The 21,943-nt window shown below is 32.9% G+C and overlaps 1 protein-coding gene across 2 annotated transcripts in view; it reads left to right on the forward strand.

The window, feature by feature from the left end:
- The first annotated feature begins 19,741 nt into the window (after positions 1-19,741).
- Positions 19,742-21,943, forward strand: part of LOC119073479 (retinal homeobox protein Rx) — a 43,770-nt gene continuing 41,568 nt past the window's right edge. For both annotated transcript variants that reach the window (XM_037178984.1, XM_037178985.1), the window contains exons 1-2: positions 19,742-20,267; positions 21,401-21,514. In XM_037178984.1, the coding sequence (XP_037034879.1) occupies positions 20,054-20,267; positions 21,401-21,514 (328 nt within the window). In that variant the 5' untranslated portion in view covers positions 19,742-20,053. The remainder of the gene's footprint in view (positions 20,268-21,400; positions 21,515-21,943) is intronic.

Here is a 21,943-nt window from a genome sequence, read left to right on the forward strand (position 1 = left end):
CGAAGTAGATGAAGGTTAAGATAGATTCCAAAATATCACTAGTATGCTTGTATGCTTGTATGCTTGTACTAGTATGCTTTCAATATAGGTTAATGAAAAAAAGAGTTTGTCTTTGGGCAATAAATAATTTGAAGCGGAAATGCATAAAAGAAAATATTTTTTGTCAACAGAGTAACAGAGATATGAAAATTTAGCTCTGGATAACACGAACGCATCAAACATTCGACAATACGTTCTTAACATTGAGTGAACACTTATAAACAATTCAGATACTATTTGAAGATGTCTGTGAATAACTATTTATATTTTGTGGAACAAAAAGTGGATTAAAATTTCTTGTGGAAGTGTATGAAATCGAATGAAGACCAAAACGTTTTATAAGTCGAAAGTTGCAGAACTTTAAAAACTTCATTACAAACGATTTTTTTTTGTAGATATAAAATGGATTCATTCCGGAGGATAATCCAATTATTTTCCATTTTAGTGTTACACTATTACCCACTCACAGTTTCTTAATGACACGAATAAGAAATTAAAACACAAATTTCATTTCATAAAAGACATTCCGATGAAGAAGAAAAAACGTCGTTTAATTTCCTTTTCTCTTAGCCATAATTTCCCGTTTGCTAAGAAAATGGCAATTGTTTCTGAGAATACAAATTAGATTAACACAGAATTGTAATTGCAGAGTATATATAAATGATGATGCAGAATATTACTGAAATGGTGGAGAGCTCAATTTTCTTCGCGTTTTTGTGAAAGGCAGAAATTAATATGTTTTTGACCTAGCAGAAAAAAACCAGTCGTGTTGCGGTATATTCATTAAATCTGTTACTTCACTTGTTTATAGTTTCAACAAATAAAGAGTTTGGTCAAAAATCTCTAACTTTATTCTTTTGATTATGTCTACTCTTTGTGCATCAAGAGCAAATAAAACCGTCAGAAACATAAAAAAGAAGAACAACGACGGACGAAAGTAAAAAAAAATCTAGAAAGTATAAAGAAAGAAGGCAAATAACAATCTAGAAAAAAAAATCAATTAAAAAGAAGAAAATCATCAGAGTCACTGTATTATACCAGCAGCAGTCTACCGAAACTTTGTCGCTGCATCGTCATTTACATTTTAAACCGTTTTTATTGAATGTCATTTAAGATGCCTGCTACAACCTCAATTGCTTCTTCAGGCCGTTTCAAAATTTCTTGCCAATTTCTTACATTAGAAACGATATAAAAAAAGATTATCAAATCAGAAATGGGATGAAACAACAAATTTGTACAAACGAATGTAACTCTGCCAAAAGCGGATTATTCCGTTCATAATCTGATAAATCTCCGACGTAAAAGAAAACTAATTAATTTGGAAATATTAAATCATACATGAGCTTTTAATATACTGAAGTACATGACATGTAATAAACCGACCAATTAGTGACGAACACATGCTGTGCTCTGGATATTCACATTTAGGGTGAGAAAATGGTCAAATTGTGGAAAAAGAAAAAAAAACAAATTATGAGGATAATTGTGCAAATGATGTGATGAGAAAAATCGTAATTATTGATTATCACGATTTTATTCGTGTTGATAAAAGTCGGAATGATAAAGAAAACGTGGAATTAGTAAGGAAGGAATAATTCGGGAAATTAATTGCACAAAAATAGTATGTAATGGTTCAGGAGATTTTTATTTTGACAAGTATGACCCCTGGAAACTACGTTTAGCATGTAGGAAAACAAGTTCCAAGGTAGTGAAGCGAGTAAAACTTGAAAGATTCGAATTGGCTAAAATTTGACACGTGATCGGATTAGCCGATAAAAAATCTGAACACTTCATTATCGCTTTCAGCTAAGGTGTAACTGAATAAGAGAATGTAGCGAATAGTATGCATTAAATAGAAGTGGACTCTGTTACGCTAATCGATCGATGAATACAGATTTGGATATTTATTTTTCCTCCTCATCATCCTGTTTATACAACAATTTTCACTGACCGCTGTGGCAATTCCACATAAAGTCTCTGCAGTGTCCCAAAATGAATTGATTAAAATCGCCCGTTAATCAACAAAATAAGTGCATGCATGAATGAGATTATTATTTCTCCTTTCCCAGGCCAGTCGACTGCAACCTTCCATCAGTAAAGATTTCAAATTTAACCATTCGATTGATGCGGTGATTTTGGCATTTTCAATTACTTTGATTTTCCAATTGATGTACAAGCCGTACACTGAATGGGTGTGAGTCGTCCCTGCAAAAGCAGAACTAAGCTCCAACGTGACCATTACCGTATAAATAATATTGTACATATTAAACGGTATGGTAGACCTTTTTGCCGCAATAACCATTTAACGAACGGGTTGTTACAACTGGAAGAACGATGTTTTAATATGCATCACTCAACATATGTATACGTATGTGCAATGTGCATGCATATACAACACTGAATTGGTTATAGGGAGGATCGAGTTTTTAATTGATTTTTTTTCAATGTTTTGGTACTGTAAAATAATCTGTAATGACAAGATGTACGTTAGGATCATGTACTGAGCTCTCGAGTTTCAGAAGAGTTTAGAAAAGCTTCGAAAAAACGCAATTTATATTCGAGTGACTCTGCATAAAAAATTTTACTCTAGATATGGCTAAATATGAGTTAAATATACACCGATTAAAACGCCGCGCCACTCAAAATCGGGTAAAATTGATGGCACATTACGAATGTGAACGTATAAGGAACTGGCAGCAATATTTCAATTATTTCGAGGGAAACGAGAATTACAGTCACGGATGACATACTCATTTCGTGTTTATTCAAGTCGGTAAATTTCAAATTAAACTTCGACCTCTCTTATTGACAAGTCGTATTAAAATGTACAACCATGTCGTTTGAGATGATTTCAAGCCTCCCGCTTTAAAACGATTTTCAGAAATTAGGTAGTTTTATGATTTTCCCATTTATAATCATAACATTCGAATATTCTTGGATTGATGATGGTTGCCTTCTGGATCTGTTACGTAAAATATGAGATTATGTAATTCTAGAAAGTAACTGGAGTTGTTTCAGGATTCAAACACTTCGACTGGGTATAGTTTAATAGCAGTATTCAATTTATAATTCATTGCTAATACAGTCAGTGAAATTTAGAAATGTGTTGGCTTCATGTAGTTTTAGTAGAAACAAAAGTAATAATACATATTATTACGGGTGAAACAGAGAAACAGCTGAAGCAAAAGCATGGGTTAATTTCACTGATGTGCGACTGTAAGTAAAATCCCTAAAAAGTATTAAAAGCGCAGCCAATTTTTGATAATTTTACTGGCTAAAAATGATACGAGCTTTCAGAAGGAAGTTTCAATGTATTGTTTAAGTCAACTTTGTAGGTTGTAAAAAGGCTACATAGTCGTTATAATCTTTTACTTCTTTTGTTAAAAATATCTCCAGTTTGCCGCCCTATACAAAAGAAAGTTTTTTAAGTCCCTTGAACCATAGGTATACGTTCGGCACCCAACATTTACATTTAGTGACCATCCACAAATTGCCCTTGGCGCTAAAAAGCGAAAGGTGTCATTGAGCTTATCACCTATTTTTGTGGTTGTTGTCAACAATATAGATGATTAGATTGTTATAAAATAAACACACCTTTTTCAACGTAAACGCATACAAAGAAGATTACTATGAACTTCATTAAACGACGTCTATAAGGGGTATTTTGCTATGACAACAATGAAACGTTAATCGAACTTTCCATTTCGTAGCGGCGCTAAATCTTTACTGATTAATTGCTGCCGGTTTGGGTTACAGATTTTTTTTTTAAATTAACATAGGACTCAAATATTATCAACAATTTCAACAGATTAACTCAACTTACTTTGAGTGCACAGTGTGTGTACCATCAGGTATACATTTATAGTCCTGTACTATTCCATTTATTATGTTTCATTTTTGTGTTCACACTCTACATACTTTGGATAATCTCATTGAGGTGTGATGTGTGAAACATATAATGGTGCTATTGTCCTGTTCACACACAATTGTTGGGATTATACAAGCTTCGTTGCACTTTTTAACCAAAGCGTAAAAAAACACTCCACTTCAATTCTATTATCCTCTGGTGTTTCTTGCATTGAAAAATAGAGAAAATATCCGTTTTTGTTGTTCAGTATTGTTCAGGAATAAAGGGCATGTTTTCTAAATAAAAATAAACACAAACAACATCACACAGTCAATGTATGTACATAACGTACGTACATGCAGCAATCAATTTAAACGAAATTCCGATCACAACATTTAATCGCAGTAATTATATGCAAACGATTTCAATTACTTAATAACCTTTAGTGCCCATATATATTTTATGCCGATGGCGTACATTCCAGAAATGGCACAAAAAAGCAAATAATATTTCAATCAACTTTAAACCATTGATAATCATATGCAGTACAACAAACTTAAAATAATGAAATTAAAACATTTTATAATTCCATTACATGCAGTGAGTTAATTGAAATGAGTTTTACAAAATAATTGGACAATAATTCATTACCGACTTCGATGTGCATTTATTTATGCGACAAAATCGATTAATGGAACCCGCGACGGAACCGGCAGTGGGGATACCATTATAAAATAACAATTGACTGATTTGTTTGCATTTAACACGGATTGGTATTTTAAAAATGCAGTGAAAACGTTACTGTCGTGCTGACATTCTGATAGTTTAGAAAATTAAATTTTGAAAGATAGAAACGTAGATGGGTTTGGAGTTACAACGTATAATAAGTCTATTCTTCAAACTAACAGCAGGTACCAATAATCCTAAATTTTGAGGGTATGTTCAACAGACGACTTATACACGGAAAAAAAAGATTTGGAAAGAATTGTTTGCTAGAAATATATTTATAGTTGTGACAAATATATTTATATTTGTCACAAAATTTCAGGTAATTTGCTTGTCACAATTATATTTAATTATTTGTGACAAATTATTTCAAAATATATTCGTTACAAATATATAAATATTTGTAGCAAATATGTAAATATTTGTTACAAATATATTTAATTATTAATGACAAAATATTAAAAAAATATTTGTGGCAAATAATTAAATATATTTCGGACAAATATTTATATATTTGTAACGAATATAGTTACAGTTAACGACATCTCAAATGTCTCACTGTCATTTTTTTCGGAGAATTTCATTGTGAATTTGCAATGACACAATAACATTCTCAGAAAAATTTGACAGTGAGACATTTGAGATGTCGTTCACTGTAATTATTTGCTACAAATGTTTATCTAATATATTCGCCACAAATATTTATATATTCGATACCAATTTTTTACATTAAATTGGTATTGAATATTTCTTTTTTCTTCGTATACGCATACGTTGCAAAAAAATTGCAAGTATGGCCCATGATACAAACAACATAGCAACTCTCTAGCACCGACAAGTTACCTTAAGTTGAGGTATCTACTCAACAAAACTGTCATACTCTACGAATTTGAGAGAATCGCCTTCTAAAGGGGTACATTCTAACGGCATCAAACCAGTAGGTCAAGTTTAAACAATTTCAAACTTCTCACCTAACATCACTAGTCGATTTTCCTCTGCTGTACATTTGTTGCTAACATTTAATAGATCGAATGTCTCCCATTTTTCTCGTTACAAGCTTTAATCAAAGCAGAAAGCAAATGCTTTCATTCCCACAAAGCATTCTCTCATCATCGATCTTAAATAACTCAATTACAATAAAAATCATTTTCATCATCAATGAAAATTCAAGTGAAGCAAAAAATTGTTCCAGTTGTTGTTGTTGTTGCTGTTAGCTGTTTACGGTTTATCAAAAACGATTTAGACTGACTCCTCATTGATGAACTATTCAGAGAATAAATAACTCAATAAAATACTTATCGAGTTTACTGATTTCGTAAATGTTATCTGAAAACGTTGAAATATGTACATTTATACAGGGGGAAAATTGTGTGTATACAAAATACGAATTCAATGCTAAACTATAACATAAACGCTTTGCGGATATTACATATAAAATAATAATAATATGAAATTAGGGTACAAATTCAATTTATGGATAAATTTTGGCATTTTCATGAATTGAAAAATAAACAATGTGATTTTTTGGGGGGTCCTAAGGGTGGAAAAATTTATAACACACCGCAAGTTAAGGTATGCTTACGATATTCTTGTATCCAATTTATACGAAAAGGGATAATCAGATTCGAATTTTTTCGTAGGAAGAAAAGATTGATTTATTGGATATAAAATTCACTTTTTTGCCATTGTGTGTAACAGTGAACATGCATTTGTTGTAAAGACTTGCACCAATTAAATACAATTAGAGGTAGGTTAAATTAGTGAAGAATAGTCTTATCCGTCTTAACACCAACTTGATTTTGATCAGACAAACCCAAAAATGACAGACACCGACACAATCCTTAAAAAACTTTTCAGAAATAGCTACCCATCTGTTAATGACAACGACGACAAACTTAGACGTGGATGTATAACCTTTTATAGTAAACTGGATGTTATATCTTAAGAAGGAATAGATTTTGTAACACAAACAACTAGTCAACGTTGAAACAAAAGAAGTAATAGATTTGTAACAAAAACAGTTTGTAAAAGATGAATATTCTACAAAATGAAAATCTTTGAGATACTGATACTGATTAAATCGCGATATTATGGATAAACAGTTAAAAATTATTGTCTCCAATGGCTACATAAAAAACTCTATTTAAAAAAAAATTGCGATGTTAAGCGAATCGTCGTAACACTTTCTCTTTTTAAACAATACAAAGACCAAATTGAAATGTAATTTTAAAATTGAATTTTATCAAAACACCCCTTTTGCTTTTATATACACAAAGCTTGAGGCGTCTTTTTCACAGTCCGTTTCGGTTTGAATTGGTAAATGGGTGATGTAAATGAATGTCGCTTGAATTTAGTATTCAATAGTGCCACTCTTTTCGTTCCACTATTTTTTACAGGGAAAAAGTGGAACTATCCTCTCGTTGCACATATGCAGGAGGATAATAGAAGTAAACAAGTGAAAAAGTATGTTGCATGTGAAGATGAAGATAGTTTTACTTTTCCTTTTATAAATACTGTACATACTGTTATAAATTGTAATGCTGGTTGAGAGCAGTTTCATAGCAACAATAATAATAATTTTACTCAAATAAACAAACGAAAAATACACACCATCAATCTCGGAATGTAGCCACTGCATGTTGGTAGACGATTAGCGAGCAGTAATAATTCTTTTCGCTTACACAAATATAGGTTTCAACGTTCCGTACCTTTAAAATCGTCTTGATGAGTCAGATACGCGGCGTACAATTACGTTCTCTAATGCTTACATGATCTTTGCTCTTAAGGCGGAAAGCACACGAGCAATTTTGCATTGATGGGATCGACAATTATGCTGCGCCTTCCGTTGTGATTCGATATTCAAAACAGGCTAAACAATGGAAAACGCAGCATTATTGTCGATCCCATCAACGAAAAATTGCTCGTGTGCTTTCGGCCTAAAATCGAAAAGTTTTGTTTTAGTTAGGGTTCGAAATTGTTCATAGAAATCTAAAAATAATTTGTCAAGAAAAAGATTTGCTAAAACTGCTAAAAAATCCAAAAAAAAATGAGATTATTGTTAATCGTATGGCATATACTACATTTTCATTTACATCTTCATTAAATTAATTCACTAAATTTCTAAGTCCAAGTTCTTAGGCACGATATTGTTCCAATACACAGTTGCATCTCTGAGGAGACTCTTTGTTTAATACAAACTTGAATTTCGTCTTTGAACATTTATTCCAATTCAACCAATTAACATCCTATTGATGTCTGCTCCTTTTAAACGATGTATATTAAAAAGCTCATTCGACCATTCTATAAACTCTCAAAATACAATGATGAGGGTTAATAGTCTATGAAATCATTTGAGGGTTTCGCATAAATGATGTTGATGAAGAGCAAATTATTATTGCTTTACGTTGCATATTGGCATATACCCGAGTAAATATAAGGTAAATAAAAATTACATTCGGGTAGTAGATAGAGCTTTGCGGAATTGTGACGTGTTGAGGGTGAAGTTTATTTATGCAAATTATCGTAAATGCTCTGTGTAACTGGCGAACAAAAAAAAAATAGCTCCGATAATTCGATTATTTTGTATCAAATTTGACCGAAAAATTTATTTCCAATTGATTTTATTAAAAATGAAAAAATTTTCCTGCTCTCAATATCCAATAATAACATTATTTCGGAATAATGTAAAATCTTTAGGTTATTTTTTTGCTGTTGTTGTTGCCATTGTTGATGTTGTTTTACTACATTGTGTATGAAATAAATTCAATTTAAAAGTCATTTGACGGTGCGATTTTTATTTTTTATTTTGTATAAAATGTTAGGAAATAATTTTATTTTTTTCTCTTTTTTTCAAATTTTGTTTTGTCGATTTTTTTAATAGAAAAAAATGGTGAATGTTCAATCTATCAAGAAATAATGGAATTACTATATGTCGTTTTACATGGTACAGGTACATGGATGATACAGGAATACTGTGTGGTATGACATATAGGCAGTTTTTCCTGTTAATGTCCGATTATAGCAGCAAAACTCTACCAATTCCTCTTTGCTAGAAAAATAGAAATTTATTGCTCTCAACATTATTACAAAAACAAAATTGGTGGCGATTGGCAAACTATATCAATCAATATTTTAACCTATTTTTTACCGAGCCAGTCTTAAATAAAGTATATCGCTGACAAATGTTTGAGTATGTGAAAGTCCATAATTCACTAATTTTATCAAAAGAAAAAAAGAATTTCGTGACAGGGTTTTTTAAAAATGAATTTTTTTCGGAGGTATTCTCTATCAGTATAATATGAAATTTGACATATTGACTTAAAGTTGAAGATCAATTTTAAATTTTGAAAATAGAAAAATATAAAAGACGGTGTTTTCCTTAAAGAGAATAAAAAACTTCATCAGTCAACTGAATCGATCACAGACAAATTACAATAAAATAGAATCTGAGTGTCAAGCAAGGTGGGACACAATAACGGAAAATCTTGTCCATTCTCCATTCATTCGTTCATTTTTCGAATCATTCGCTCATATTTCTCTTTATTCGCTCCAATGGCGAATGCAACCTGTCCCTCCATTCGGTCTTGTTGTTTCCCCCTCTGTCTGAAGTAAATGAGATATCCTAGAAAAACGAAAGTGGTAGTTCTTTTACTTCATTCGTTTTAACATTCATTGTTCTACAAAAGACCACACTAAACAGACAGAGGTCATCGCTTATTTTTGTCATCATTGTAGAGTCGATTACAGATGATTTGCGTTTTTTGTGTTTATGACCTCAGCTAGTTCAGTTTCTACACTGAGATATACCACGTTACTAATGTCGTAATATTAACGTGTGGATTGAATAAGGAGAATTGGATAGTAAATGTAACGTCTTATTTTTCCACGCCTGTAGATGCATTACAGGATATAGCTGCTTCAAAAGGGTATAATTTAATCGAAAATTAAATTTGTGTCTTCGAAATGTGTTCACTTTGTTTGAAAATGCATGAATTATTAACAAAAACCTTAAATGTATGAATAACTTTGTCACACAACAAGAACAAAACTCGAGCAATTCACAACGGATTTCCATTTTTGTCGGGAGCAATAAAACCATTTTATGGTATTTTTGTAACCATTGCAAAAATCATTTGAGAAAATCAGTCAGAAAGCGACCTGACCAATCCAAAAGACGGCGTCTATTAGTAATAGTAAATAAATCAGAATTCAGAAATTCGCAGCATTTTTCTCTTATATGTGCATCCAATATTCGATGGACAAAATATAATTTCAATTAAATAACAAATTTTTGTGTAAAATCCAACATCACCATTAGATTATCCAATTCATTTTTATCTACCCTAAATAGTAAAAACATTGCTACAATAGCGGTTCCATGCTGTTATCAGCATGTTTATTTGCCATCTGTTTAACTTTTCGTAAATAATTACAGGTTAACATTTGATTATGTCAATTGATACAAAAATAATGTCGAATTCAATAGAGCCTCTTGTGTTCTCTGCTGCATGGAACACATCAAAAATGTTTGATTAAAAAGTAATTCAATTTTTGCGACCCCGAGATTTTATGTTTAAAATATTGTAATGATATTTTGTACATTTTTAAAAGGGATGTTGTCTATGGAAGCCTCAGGGTATGCATTGGTACATGATGCTGAGGCGTGTGTGTGCATGTGTTTTATTCACAAAAAAGATTCGATTTTTATCCTCGTACACTCTTCTTAAATCTGAAAACGTATTATAATGTTTCGCAGTGGGATATTATTTTTTAATGTAAGCTCTACCTTACTGCAACAATGGACAGTCAGTTCAATTTACAACAATCGCATAAAAACATAAAATGACCAAAGAATAACAAGATTCTTATCACACCTCCTTATTCAAATTTTTCTTCGCACCATCTTTAGATACCAAATGCTCTTTTGCATTTTGAAGAAATATAATAAAATCAATAGTCCTTTGACGCATGCAAATATTTTATTACGCCCATTTGGAAGCTGTTGTATTGTATGTTGGTCTTATAATTTGCTCTAATTTTACCGCAACAAAGGCTATTGAATGGAATTTTTAGGAATTTTTGTCTTTTTGTTTGGAATATTTTTTTTACAAAATTTATTTGTTACAGATTTACGACAATAAACTTTGGTTTTTTTATGTTTTGCAATATTGAATTTGTTGATGAAAAAAGAAGTGAGCAATGAGCATTCACGTAGAGGGTGCTCAGAAAATGTAAAACATGAATTTAAAGTGAAAGATAAAATTAATAAAAATAAGAAATCCTGTTTGCGAGAGTAGAAAGTAAATGTGATCAAACATTTATCTAAAATTCTTTGATGTGACCAACGATATAAATACATGAAAATTCATAATTTAAATTGGTTCAGAATTGCTAGTAATATTACAATTGCATTACAATCCAATATCATCAATAATTACACATTTATCATTACAAACATAATGTTCATTTTCGATTTAGTTCTAATTGTTAATTTAACCTCAGACCAATTAGATTTTAATTAATATCAAAATACAATTACAGTTCCAACTTTGGAACTAATCCAATATGCCCATTTATATACCTTGTCAATTACCTGTGTTCAATTCATTCGACTTCCAATGTAATTTCTCTGTGGCCTATTTCGTTGGGAGGCATTTACATTTCATTTATTTTATAATGTCGATGTCGATGAGGACAGAGCCAACCAACATTATTATGTATACATAGCAATGCATCTATACGATGATGGTGGGTGATACTAATATCGGTTTAAAGCTCGGTTAATATTTGTTTATTGTTTGTCTTTTATTCTCGCTTTTGATGATTGTTTCATTAAAAATATTTTTTGGCTAAAGCTAAAATTATCTCAGAGATACAAGCGCTAATCAGACTGTAATTGGAATTGCAATTTTATTATTTTGAATTTTCCGTTGTTGTATTGTGTTTCAATTTACAACCTGAACAAATTAGTTGAAATAGACAGTCATTTTTCGTGGGTGTCACCATATTCAAGACTCAATTCTCCAGAGAACTGCAATTTTTACCTACATTCCTGAGTATAAACAACATTTGGTACAACAAAGAAGCTCACACCAGGGAAGATTACCTATTTTCTCCCCGCTTATTTATTGTGCAGTTTTCTGAAAATCACTTTCACAGCGTAAAAATTATGTATTCAAACCTCGGTAAAAAAGTAAGGAAATCCATTTTTTTTGGGTGAAGACATCTTCGAAATCAAATTTTCATTTCTTTCCATGGGTTAACAATAGTTATTTACGTCACAAGGGGAACCGAAAGTAAAGAAATGTCAATTTTGATATTCAAAATTGATATTTTTACTTTCGGTTTCCATAACAAGCATGAAAATCAATATTATCATGTGTCAGGCCCAAAATGAGGGAGTTTTTAGATTTTTCTCTGGTTTTCGACCCCTTACTTCGTTCCGAAGTTGCCTAAAATCAATCGTCCAAAAATGATACACAAATAGCTATTCTATGATTCATCATCTGTGAGTTGTCCGCCGTCCACGACTGTTGAATTTAATTTCCGTAAAGCGAATTTTGTGTCACTCGATTCGTACATACGGTCCATACAGTGGAATGACATTCTAGCGAGTTGTACAGAAGTAAACGAAGCTGTGGCTGTGTTTTACGATTTGTTAATTGATGGTTTCAAATCTTTTGTCCCGCTAAAAAGAGGAAAATTAAATGATCACCCTCCATGGTACACCAAGCGTGTGGCACAACTAAAAAATCGCCAGTCTAACGCTCATCGTCGATACAAAAAAACATTGAAACGAGATGACTACTTGAAGTTCTGTTCAATCCGTAATGAACTTAATACCGCACAAAAGACTACCTACCAGTTGTACTTAACCGAAACAGAAAATAATCTCACTCGTGATCCTGCAAAGTTTTGGCAGTACGTTAACAGCAAGAAAAAAACTGACGGTTTTCCGTCTCATATGAAATTTGGTGATAAGCGCGTATCAAACCGTGAGGAAGTGGCTGGTTTGTTTGCAGAGTTTTTCCAATCGGTGTATGTCGTCGATGACAACAGCAATCACAATGATCCATCAAACAACGTCGAATGTAAAGTGAATATTGGTAGTATCTCGTTGACTATGGATATGGTTCTTGAGGCACTACAAAACGTTGACACAACGTCATGGACCCGATAATATACCTCCTCTACTACTGAAGAACTGTTCGACATCGTTAGCCGAACCACTACATATAATATACAGTCTCTCGTTGAGTTCAGCAGTGTTCCCAGATAAATGGAAATTATCATATCTCACACCGATACACAAATCTGGAAGCCGAATTGACATAGCTAACTACAGAGGTATAGCCATTCTCCCGACGTTCGGCAAACTGTTCGAGTCAATCGTTTGCAGTTTCCTCACGGACAAGTTTAAGGGCAAAATCTCAATCAACCAACATGGATTCATTAAAGGTCGTTCTACTGTGACCAATCTGCTTCAATTCACGAGGAAAGCGATTCGTACCATGGAAAAGGGTCACCAAATGGATGCGGTTTACACAGATATTAAGAAAGCGTTTGATACAGTCCGTCACAATTTTTTGATATCGAAACTTCGTAAAATGGGAGTCCACTCTGAAATGCTAAATTGGATAGAGTCTTACTTGAGCGGAAGGTTGCAATACGTTAAAATTGGAGGTCAATCATCAACTGTGTTCTGTGCTACATCCGGAATCCCACAGGGGAGTCACCTAGGTCCCCTTCTCTTCATATTATTCTTCGACGACATAACAAAAGTAATACAACGTGCGAAGTGTCTATTGTACGCAGACGATTTGAAGATCTTTCGGAAAATACGAACAGTATTGGACTGCTCAGCTTTGCAACGTGATCTTGATGACGTCACACATTGGCTCAGGATTAACGGCCTCACAGTCAGCATAAATAAATGCAATTCGATCTCATTTCATCGGAACTATCATCCAATTCACTTCGATTACAAAATGGACGGTGAAAGTCTGGTGCGAGTCAACCGAATTCGTGACTTGGGTGTGATTCTGGATACAAAATTAGACTTTTCAGCCCACATCGAACATATAACAAGTAAAGCGTACTCAATGCTCGGCTTCTTGAAGAGGATTTGTTACGAGTTTCGTTCCGTCAACGCCCTAAAAAGCGTCTACTGTGCTCACGTAAGATCACGTCTAGAATACGCATTCAACGTTTGGCAACCGCACTGCACCACGAAAATATCTGCAATTGAGTCCATTCAGAGACAATTCATCATCTACGCCCTAAGACGAACTGTACGGCGTGACAATACCTTCAGACTGCCTTCATATGATTCTCGCTGTAGGACAGTTGGTATTGAGGCATTATCAAGAAGGCGCATCAATTTGAGTGTAACTTTCATGTACGATGTCCTCACTGAACGAATTGACGCTCCCGAGCTGAAGTCTAAGATAAACATTAGACGACCTGCCCGCGATCTTCGTTCGAATGAATTTCTGCAAATCGACCAACACCGAACCAACTATGGATTATATGAACCAGTCAATTATATGAGCATGATCTTCAATCGATTTGCACATTTGTACGACAGATCAACCTCTAGGATTACGTTCCGAAATCGCATTCGTGCCATGGAGCTACCAGAGCGCTATTCGTTTATCACCTACAGGATGAGCTAAGTGTTTAGCTGCCGTTTCGTTCATTGCAATTTGATTGATTTGATTTACTGATTTGTTTTCCTCTTTTCCTTTTCTTTTTCTTTTTCTTGTTTTTGAATTTTCTTCAGCTTCTTTTTTATCTTTTTGACGAATATTTTTTCTTCAATTGTTTGAATATGATTCTTGTTTTCATCTTTAATTTCTATTTTTGTCATAAATATCAGTTGGTTTTATACTGTTGATAAATAAATAAATAAATAAATAATGATGTACAATGTTTAATTCAATGTTTCCCTTTAAGACGAAAGAAATGCAATTTTCAATTACAATAGCGGAAAAATGAAATTCGACATATTCTCCGGCTTTGGAGTTGTTGTGGTCTGTAATTCTTCACTCAGAAATTTAATCTAACAAATGATGATCTAGATTGAGTATTTCGTTGCACACGACCTGCACATCACAAAATAACATCTAGACTTTCATTTGTTAAATAAAATTTATTAGTGAACGATTGCAGACCATAATAACTCTAAAATCAGAAAATAAGTAAGGAGATGACACTGTTTAGCTTTGCTACGTATTTTATCCCCACCAGATTCACAGATAAAGTTTCAACAGATGGTATAAACTAGACTTGACGACGTATGAAGAATGAGTTAATTACCAAGAGCTCGGAAAAATTCATTGAAATAAGTAGCATTTCGCCTAGTTTGCTAGGAGAGCGATGTTATTACTGATGATGAACACGTTGGTTAGAAAATATTAAAATTATAACAAATTACTGATCAGAACAGTTAATTTATTCGGTGACAAAACGTTTTTCTGTTGTAATCCTTTTTAATTTGATTGATTAACAATTATCATAATTCATTACTTATCGTCATTAATTCACTGCTATTCACTTGTACAGAGCCGTGATGTGATATCCGTAATTAAATGCATTAACAGAAAATAAGTGATTTATATGTTGCCTCACTTTAATGTTTGTTTTACTGTATTGGAGTTTGATGGATAAACTAATTCCTCGATCACTTAATGAATCGTGAAATTACTGTAGGAGAAGTATAATTGAAATATATTAAGTAAATGTTGTAATAGTGAGTCTTTCTCCAATATAAGACGGACTACCTAGCAGTGGAGTTCTAATCTATGTTTTGGAAAAATAGCCTTTCGAACGGGTATAATAAAAGTTTAGATTAGAAATACGCAAACTAATTTCCAACAAATTTTCTCCCACTGTCTTTGAATTTGCATGACTCAACCACAAAGAAAATTTCCTAATCAATTCATTTCTAATTAATCTGAAATTGACATAAAATCATCCAATGTTCTCCTCCTTCACATAAGCGAAATAATTACATTTTGTGTTTCTGCTTTATAAACCAAAATTGAAAGACAATTAAATTTAACTCTATGATAACATTGTGAGGTTTAATTTGCAAATTTAATTAAAATCTGCTTTTCCAACTAAATAATAGTTTGAAGGAAGCCAAATTGACAAATTTCAATATTATATACGATAGATGCGTGTGTTGTGTGCCCTATGTGGTTGAAGAAAGGTTTCTACGTTTTAAATGGAATGAAATTTCGTCTAATGTTTTATATACTTACATATACAGACGAGCATCACGATAACATTTCGGGTAAAATTGATGGAAGCGAGGTTGGTTGTAATAAACGACATGTGATGAAGGAAATTTAATGCTTAAAATGTATACTACTACTGCATATATATGCAACCAAGGATGTGTCTTGTCTATCTTTGTTAAGGAAACGACGTTGAATTAATGTGTTTGATAAGAAAATCGTTTTAATTTGGAAGCGCATTACTGAAACGAGGAATATTTGTAAGAAATTACCCGCAGGCTTCCCAATTCAGCTATTAGTGGAGATGATCTGTTTAAAAATTCTGTTACTCCGTGTTTGATCCTACTTCCATCATGACTATTGAAGTGTAAATTACTAGGGCTGCCTCATAAGAGTACCTCTAAACATTAAAAACAAGAAACAAGCTAACCGCAAAATAAATATCATGTTTTCTATGAGCATAAGCATATACTAGATATTAGATATCTGAAATAACAAGCGCACATTTGCAGTAATCATATCAAATACGTACAATGCAGATTTTCGTTGATGAAAAATAGACCCTCGATAATTTTCACAGCAGGACATCAACTGTTAAAATGGGATGTAAAGGGAAATGCTAAATTATGGGTTTTAATGCATTAAATTGGTTACATTTTGTATTTTAAATCTTGTTGTGCCAGTGTGTTGGTACATAAAAACATTTCATGTTTTCATTTACGTTCGATTGGGGACGTTTCAAAATGGGATTTTAAAATTTGTATATAATTAGGTGAGATTCGCTTAGAATTATAACAATCAAAGTTCTCCAATTACGACCACAACCGCAGTACATTAAATTGTTTTCATACAAATTTGTTGGATTCTTAACGAAGAGATTATTTGGTTTGTATGTGAGAAACGTTTCGTTGAACCGTTCAGTAATAAAACACCTTTTAATCCATAGATTGTGTAAGAGCGCATGTTTAAAGACAATTTTCACTGTATTTTACTCATCAACGGGAGGTAAGTACCACTTCTGGTATTTTTATAATATAGCAAAAAAGATAAAAAAAGACAAGGTTAACAACATATGCGCAAAATTCCGGTTTAAACACAAGATACGAACAAGAGTTTATGAACATTGCAATAATAATTTATACATACATCACTTTTACACACTAGTGCTTAAATATATGGACACCATTTTGTAATAACCAAGTTTCTTCCATTTAAAAAATGTCTTTAAAATGATTATTGCAAAATGCTGCTGACATTTAATGTGTAGTGTAATGGTTTATTATGAAACACGATGTCTTGCCAACCTCGGCTTCGCCTCTGACATCTACTACTATAATATACGATTCGTGTTGCATACAACGTTTTATGCAATGAAGAAAATCGAATAAATACAGAAGATAATCTTAGTGACTTCAGTAACACGTGGCTTTTATCGCACTAGTGCAAATCGAACGACATTGCACATAAGCGACGTAAGTTACAAATATCATCACTGAGTTGCATAAATGAATATTACCGAACTACATGCCAGACATTATGTGCGATAATATACCATCATACGATTAGTGTTTCATACAACATTTTATGTAATGAGGAAAACTGAATAAATATCGAAGATAATCGTAGTGTGACATCAGTAACAAGTGGCTTTTTTCGCACTAGTGCGATAAAAACTCTTACAACTCCTTTATCGACATAGTGTGATAAAATACGTTCATACGATATTGTACACAGGCGGCGTAAGTTGCAAATATCAATGCGTTTTACAATCCTTCCATGGGGAAAAGTGTATATTTTCCCATCTGAATTGTCAGTTTATTATTTTTCATTCTTTGGGGTGAAATGATAGAGTTTTTGTCATGATTTCGTTCTTTTGCATTTAACGTTGTATAAGTATCTGTCATAGACGACTGATTGTAGGCACTCGTTTAAGCTATACGCGAAATGGCCTCAAATCAATCGTCCACAACAGATACGTAAATTACTATTAAATTGCTGATTAATTCGGTTCGTTGAGAAAAACAGTTTTTCACACATCGTGTACTCATGAAAAACGAAGTGTTCACTTTGGGGAAAAATCGGGAAAATAGGAAATTCCAACTTCTCTTGGCAAACAAATAACTTTTTCTGATCCCTTCCCTCCCAGAATGACCCAGTAGTAGAGACTATATTGATATTGTCTGCTTCAAAGATATTATAACGATATGCGTTGATCGCGCATTGTATATTTTACAGAAGCATCTACATTTTTTCGAGGAACTACATAGCCAAAAACGAATGATGAATACCTTTTTTCCGCCGCTTTTCTTTCCTTTAAGACTCACTGACGAAAGTACATAGACGGAAAATTAAATATTTAATGAAAATAATTGCTAACAAATGATTCAACAAAATTGGTGGAAGGCAGGTAATTACAAAAATACGAAGAAGATCCTCGCACAAACACATTAACCCATAAATGTGCTTCATTAAACACTGAACAAACACCTATTTTATATTACTACTATTTATACTATTACCATTAGCATGTGACAAGTCTATGTGTAGGTATGGTACATAATATATTAAGCAGAAAGCATCCCAAGCATATAATAAGCGTTTTTCACATCTATACTTACCATATCTCGACTTCACCCAACAAAAAACCTGAAATCAAACAATGTCTGTCTGAGCTCCATATAAATATATATATATACTCATTCATCTCTCCCGAATCACGTCTATGTACATGTATTCTGTATTATATTCATTCAAAATGAGTGTTAGTTCTTCGTACATACTGTACTGTCATCCATTATCTGTAATGGCAACCAATATACAAACAATATTGATATTATATTGGTGGGAAGCGATTTGATGAGTTTATTGGTTTACTTAAGATGAAACTCCGCCTTTTTGCATCGAACTCCTCCCAATCACAACACATACAACACGGCTGCTGATTTTAGTTACACATCGAAATTTATTGCAAGGGTCGAGGGTAAACTTTTTTTTTCTATTAGAACGATGCTGTACATGCCGGATCTAATTCAGTAAATTTTATTATGCTATTACCAGTCTTTTTTTTCCTCCTTTTTTTGTGTTGGAAAATTGTTTAAGATACAATTGGGATTCATTTTAGCAGAAGTGAAAAAAAAGAACGAAGTTGTAAGTGGTTAAGCAGATGAATGTTACGACACGACGCAGAAACTTCAGGTAAGATTATTCGAATTACGTGAATTATTCCTGACGCAATTTAGTGTCAGTAAACTTTAACACAAAAGACATATATATGTGGTATCGCGTTGATGTTAGCGTTTCCACCTTATAGACACCTGCCTCACCACCTTTGTTTTTTCTGTGGCATAAGAATCTTGAAGTCTCACTAACGCACTTCACACGTGTCGTACCTCAAACCCAAAACTTCCGCGCCATCAAAATCTTAAACGTAATAATACCGTTCCCTCCTGGCCAAGCTCAGAAAAAAAATTAAGTTAATATTCTGATTAACAGTCTTGACAGTTCTGATTTATCTTGATCTAATATGAGCACAAACAACTCGGAGTTGAAGCATACATAGTTTGATATGAAGAATACTTCGATTGTGTGTAAAAAGCAGAATAACATCGTTAGGATTAAATGTGTAAGGAGAGAGCCGACGAGTGTAAAAGAAATGAATTGCCAACCAGAAGGCACGTGTATGCATACAACGATATTAAGTTTCAGTGAAAATATTTCCATTGACACAAATACCAATGTTTGACGATGTATAGTATTAGTGAGGAAAAAGGGGAAATGTGAACAAATTATTATAGACCGAGGCATATACATGTGTGCATACAGAAAATGTGCATAGCGACCGCCCTAGAATCAAAACAATTCTAGCGGAATAGATGTCGGGTTGCCTTTATCGCGAAAAGTAGTTGATAGACGGTGCTCTACAAATTAACAGACAAATCATTTTATTTGCTCGACTCTACCTTTGGTTGAATTAATTGACAAACAACTCGGTGATTTGTGAGTTAAAGTTTTTGAAAGATTTATTCGTATCGAATTTGGTATAGTCAGTTTGTGCATTTCCTCCTTTCTTCTTTTCAATGTGATTTTTTCAATCATTTTCTGGTTTTATTTTGAGTTGGTTAATTTATGGAGAGAAAATTGTTTCTGTGTGTTTTGCCACCAACCGTAAAATATTGTTTCGATTAATTCATTTCGGTGTACTATGGACATAAAATCCTTGCCGGAAGGACAAAAGCAAACGCTTCAACAGTTACTGGAAAAACTATTATCACGCAATAAGTTTGCGCCAAACGAAATTGAAAGTTTTGAAAAATTGATAAAAAATGTTCGCGATGCAAACAATTTTCATAAAATAATGGAAAAATTTAAAATTGGAAGTTTGGATTCTGATATTATTGAGGATAAATTTAAAGATGGTAGGTATGTGTTTTGTGGTGTAACAAAGAGATTTCACTGAAGAAAATCTATTGTCTTACTTAAATTGCTTAAACATTGACATTTTTGGACAAATGAAATATATAGATTTTGTATACACAATCGTTTAGAGTCTTCTGTCATCTGTTATCAACAACGTCGACAAGACTAAGTGATGACTTCTGGTTCAGATTTTCTTTAATGTAAAATGTATGTTGAAACAAATGAAGTAATAGATTACGTAGAAAAAAATAGTTCAAACAACAGATTTTTGTAATTGTATCGTATAAGATTAAAGGATTTTCTTCAGTGTATTCATCTTAAACTAATGGTTGATAATGCTACAAGGCCCAAGGGCGTAGTAAGTCCCATGTGCTTTAAAAATATTTAAAAAAATAAATAACATAAAGTCATGGACAATAATTTAAAAATGAAAAGGAAATCTGCCTGAGCACTTCCGAAATAACCGGATAACATCGACGAGGAATTTTCCGTTTCTTGTCACATTCATTTGCATTTCTTTTGGATCTGTTAATGCTAACCATTTCATTGTCTCGCACACAGTGCCAAAAGAACGCACTTTTAAACTACGTAAAAGGTGAACTTACACACGAAACTTTATTGCTGCAAATGCTCTTTAGCCAACGACTTAATGACTCATTTTACAAAATATTGGTATCGAAAAATCGTGTGCGATTTGAAAAATGTGTTGTTTTAACACCGTGTGCCAAATTACCCCACGCCAAAATAGTTATTTGTGTATCTGTTTTGGACGATTGTTTTTAGGCAATTTCGCGAGTTGTAGCCCGAACGAAGTGAGGGCTACATGCGAAAGTGCCTAAAATCAATCGTCCAAAACAGATACTCAAAAAATTTTTCATGTAAGGGGTCGAAAACCCGAGAAAAATCTCGAAACTCCCTCATTTTCGGCCTCGACACATGAAAATACTTTTACGGAATTTTGAAAACCGACACAAAATTCCGTTCGTGTAGTTCTTGTGGTCATCACTCTGATTATCCGTGAGTGGCAAACATTGTGAAGACCTTTGAAACCAAATTTTTGCCTATATAGATCCAATTCTAAAACCTGTAAAAATATGCTGCAGCAACATTGAAATCATAAAATCGTTTTCAGATGATGAACTTTGTATCAGTGACACCTCTCGCAAATTTGGTGGACAAACATTGACTCCAAGACATACTATCGACGCGATTTTGGGAATCAAGAACAGAGAACGAAATATTGATGGTAAGTATTCTTCTAGTTCATTACCTTTTGTCAGATCATACGCTCATGAAAGTAGAAAATTCGCTGATATAATTTCACATATAAAGTCCCTGAGAAACTGTCACCAATTTACCTACATCTGCTATTCGTGTATGATTTACCGTAATTTCGCGACGGATTTTCTACCACAGACAGAAAGTGTCCTTCCAATGAAAATGATTATAAATCTGACGTTTTTTTTATCAATTTGACTCGACCTAGTTTGAAGAGAGTAACCCGTAATAATCAATTCATTATTAAAACGAAAGTCTCGCAATGACAATACATTACAAACAAAACAGAACTCAAATGTAATTTATCGACTAATGGAGTTCTAAATGGCTAAATTGATTGGTTTGAAATTGATTTGATTGAAATTGATAAATACATCAGAAAGCTCAAAATATAAAT

Source organism: Bradysia coprophila, unplaced genomic scaffold (genome assembly GCF_014529535.1).
Source record: "Bradysia coprophila strain Holo2 unplaced genomic scaffold, BU_Bcop_v1 contig_138, whole genome shotgun sequence".
Classification (NCBI taxonomy): domain Eukaryota; kingdom Metazoa; phylum Arthropoda; class Insecta; order Diptera; family Sciaridae; genus Bradysia; species Bradysia coprophila.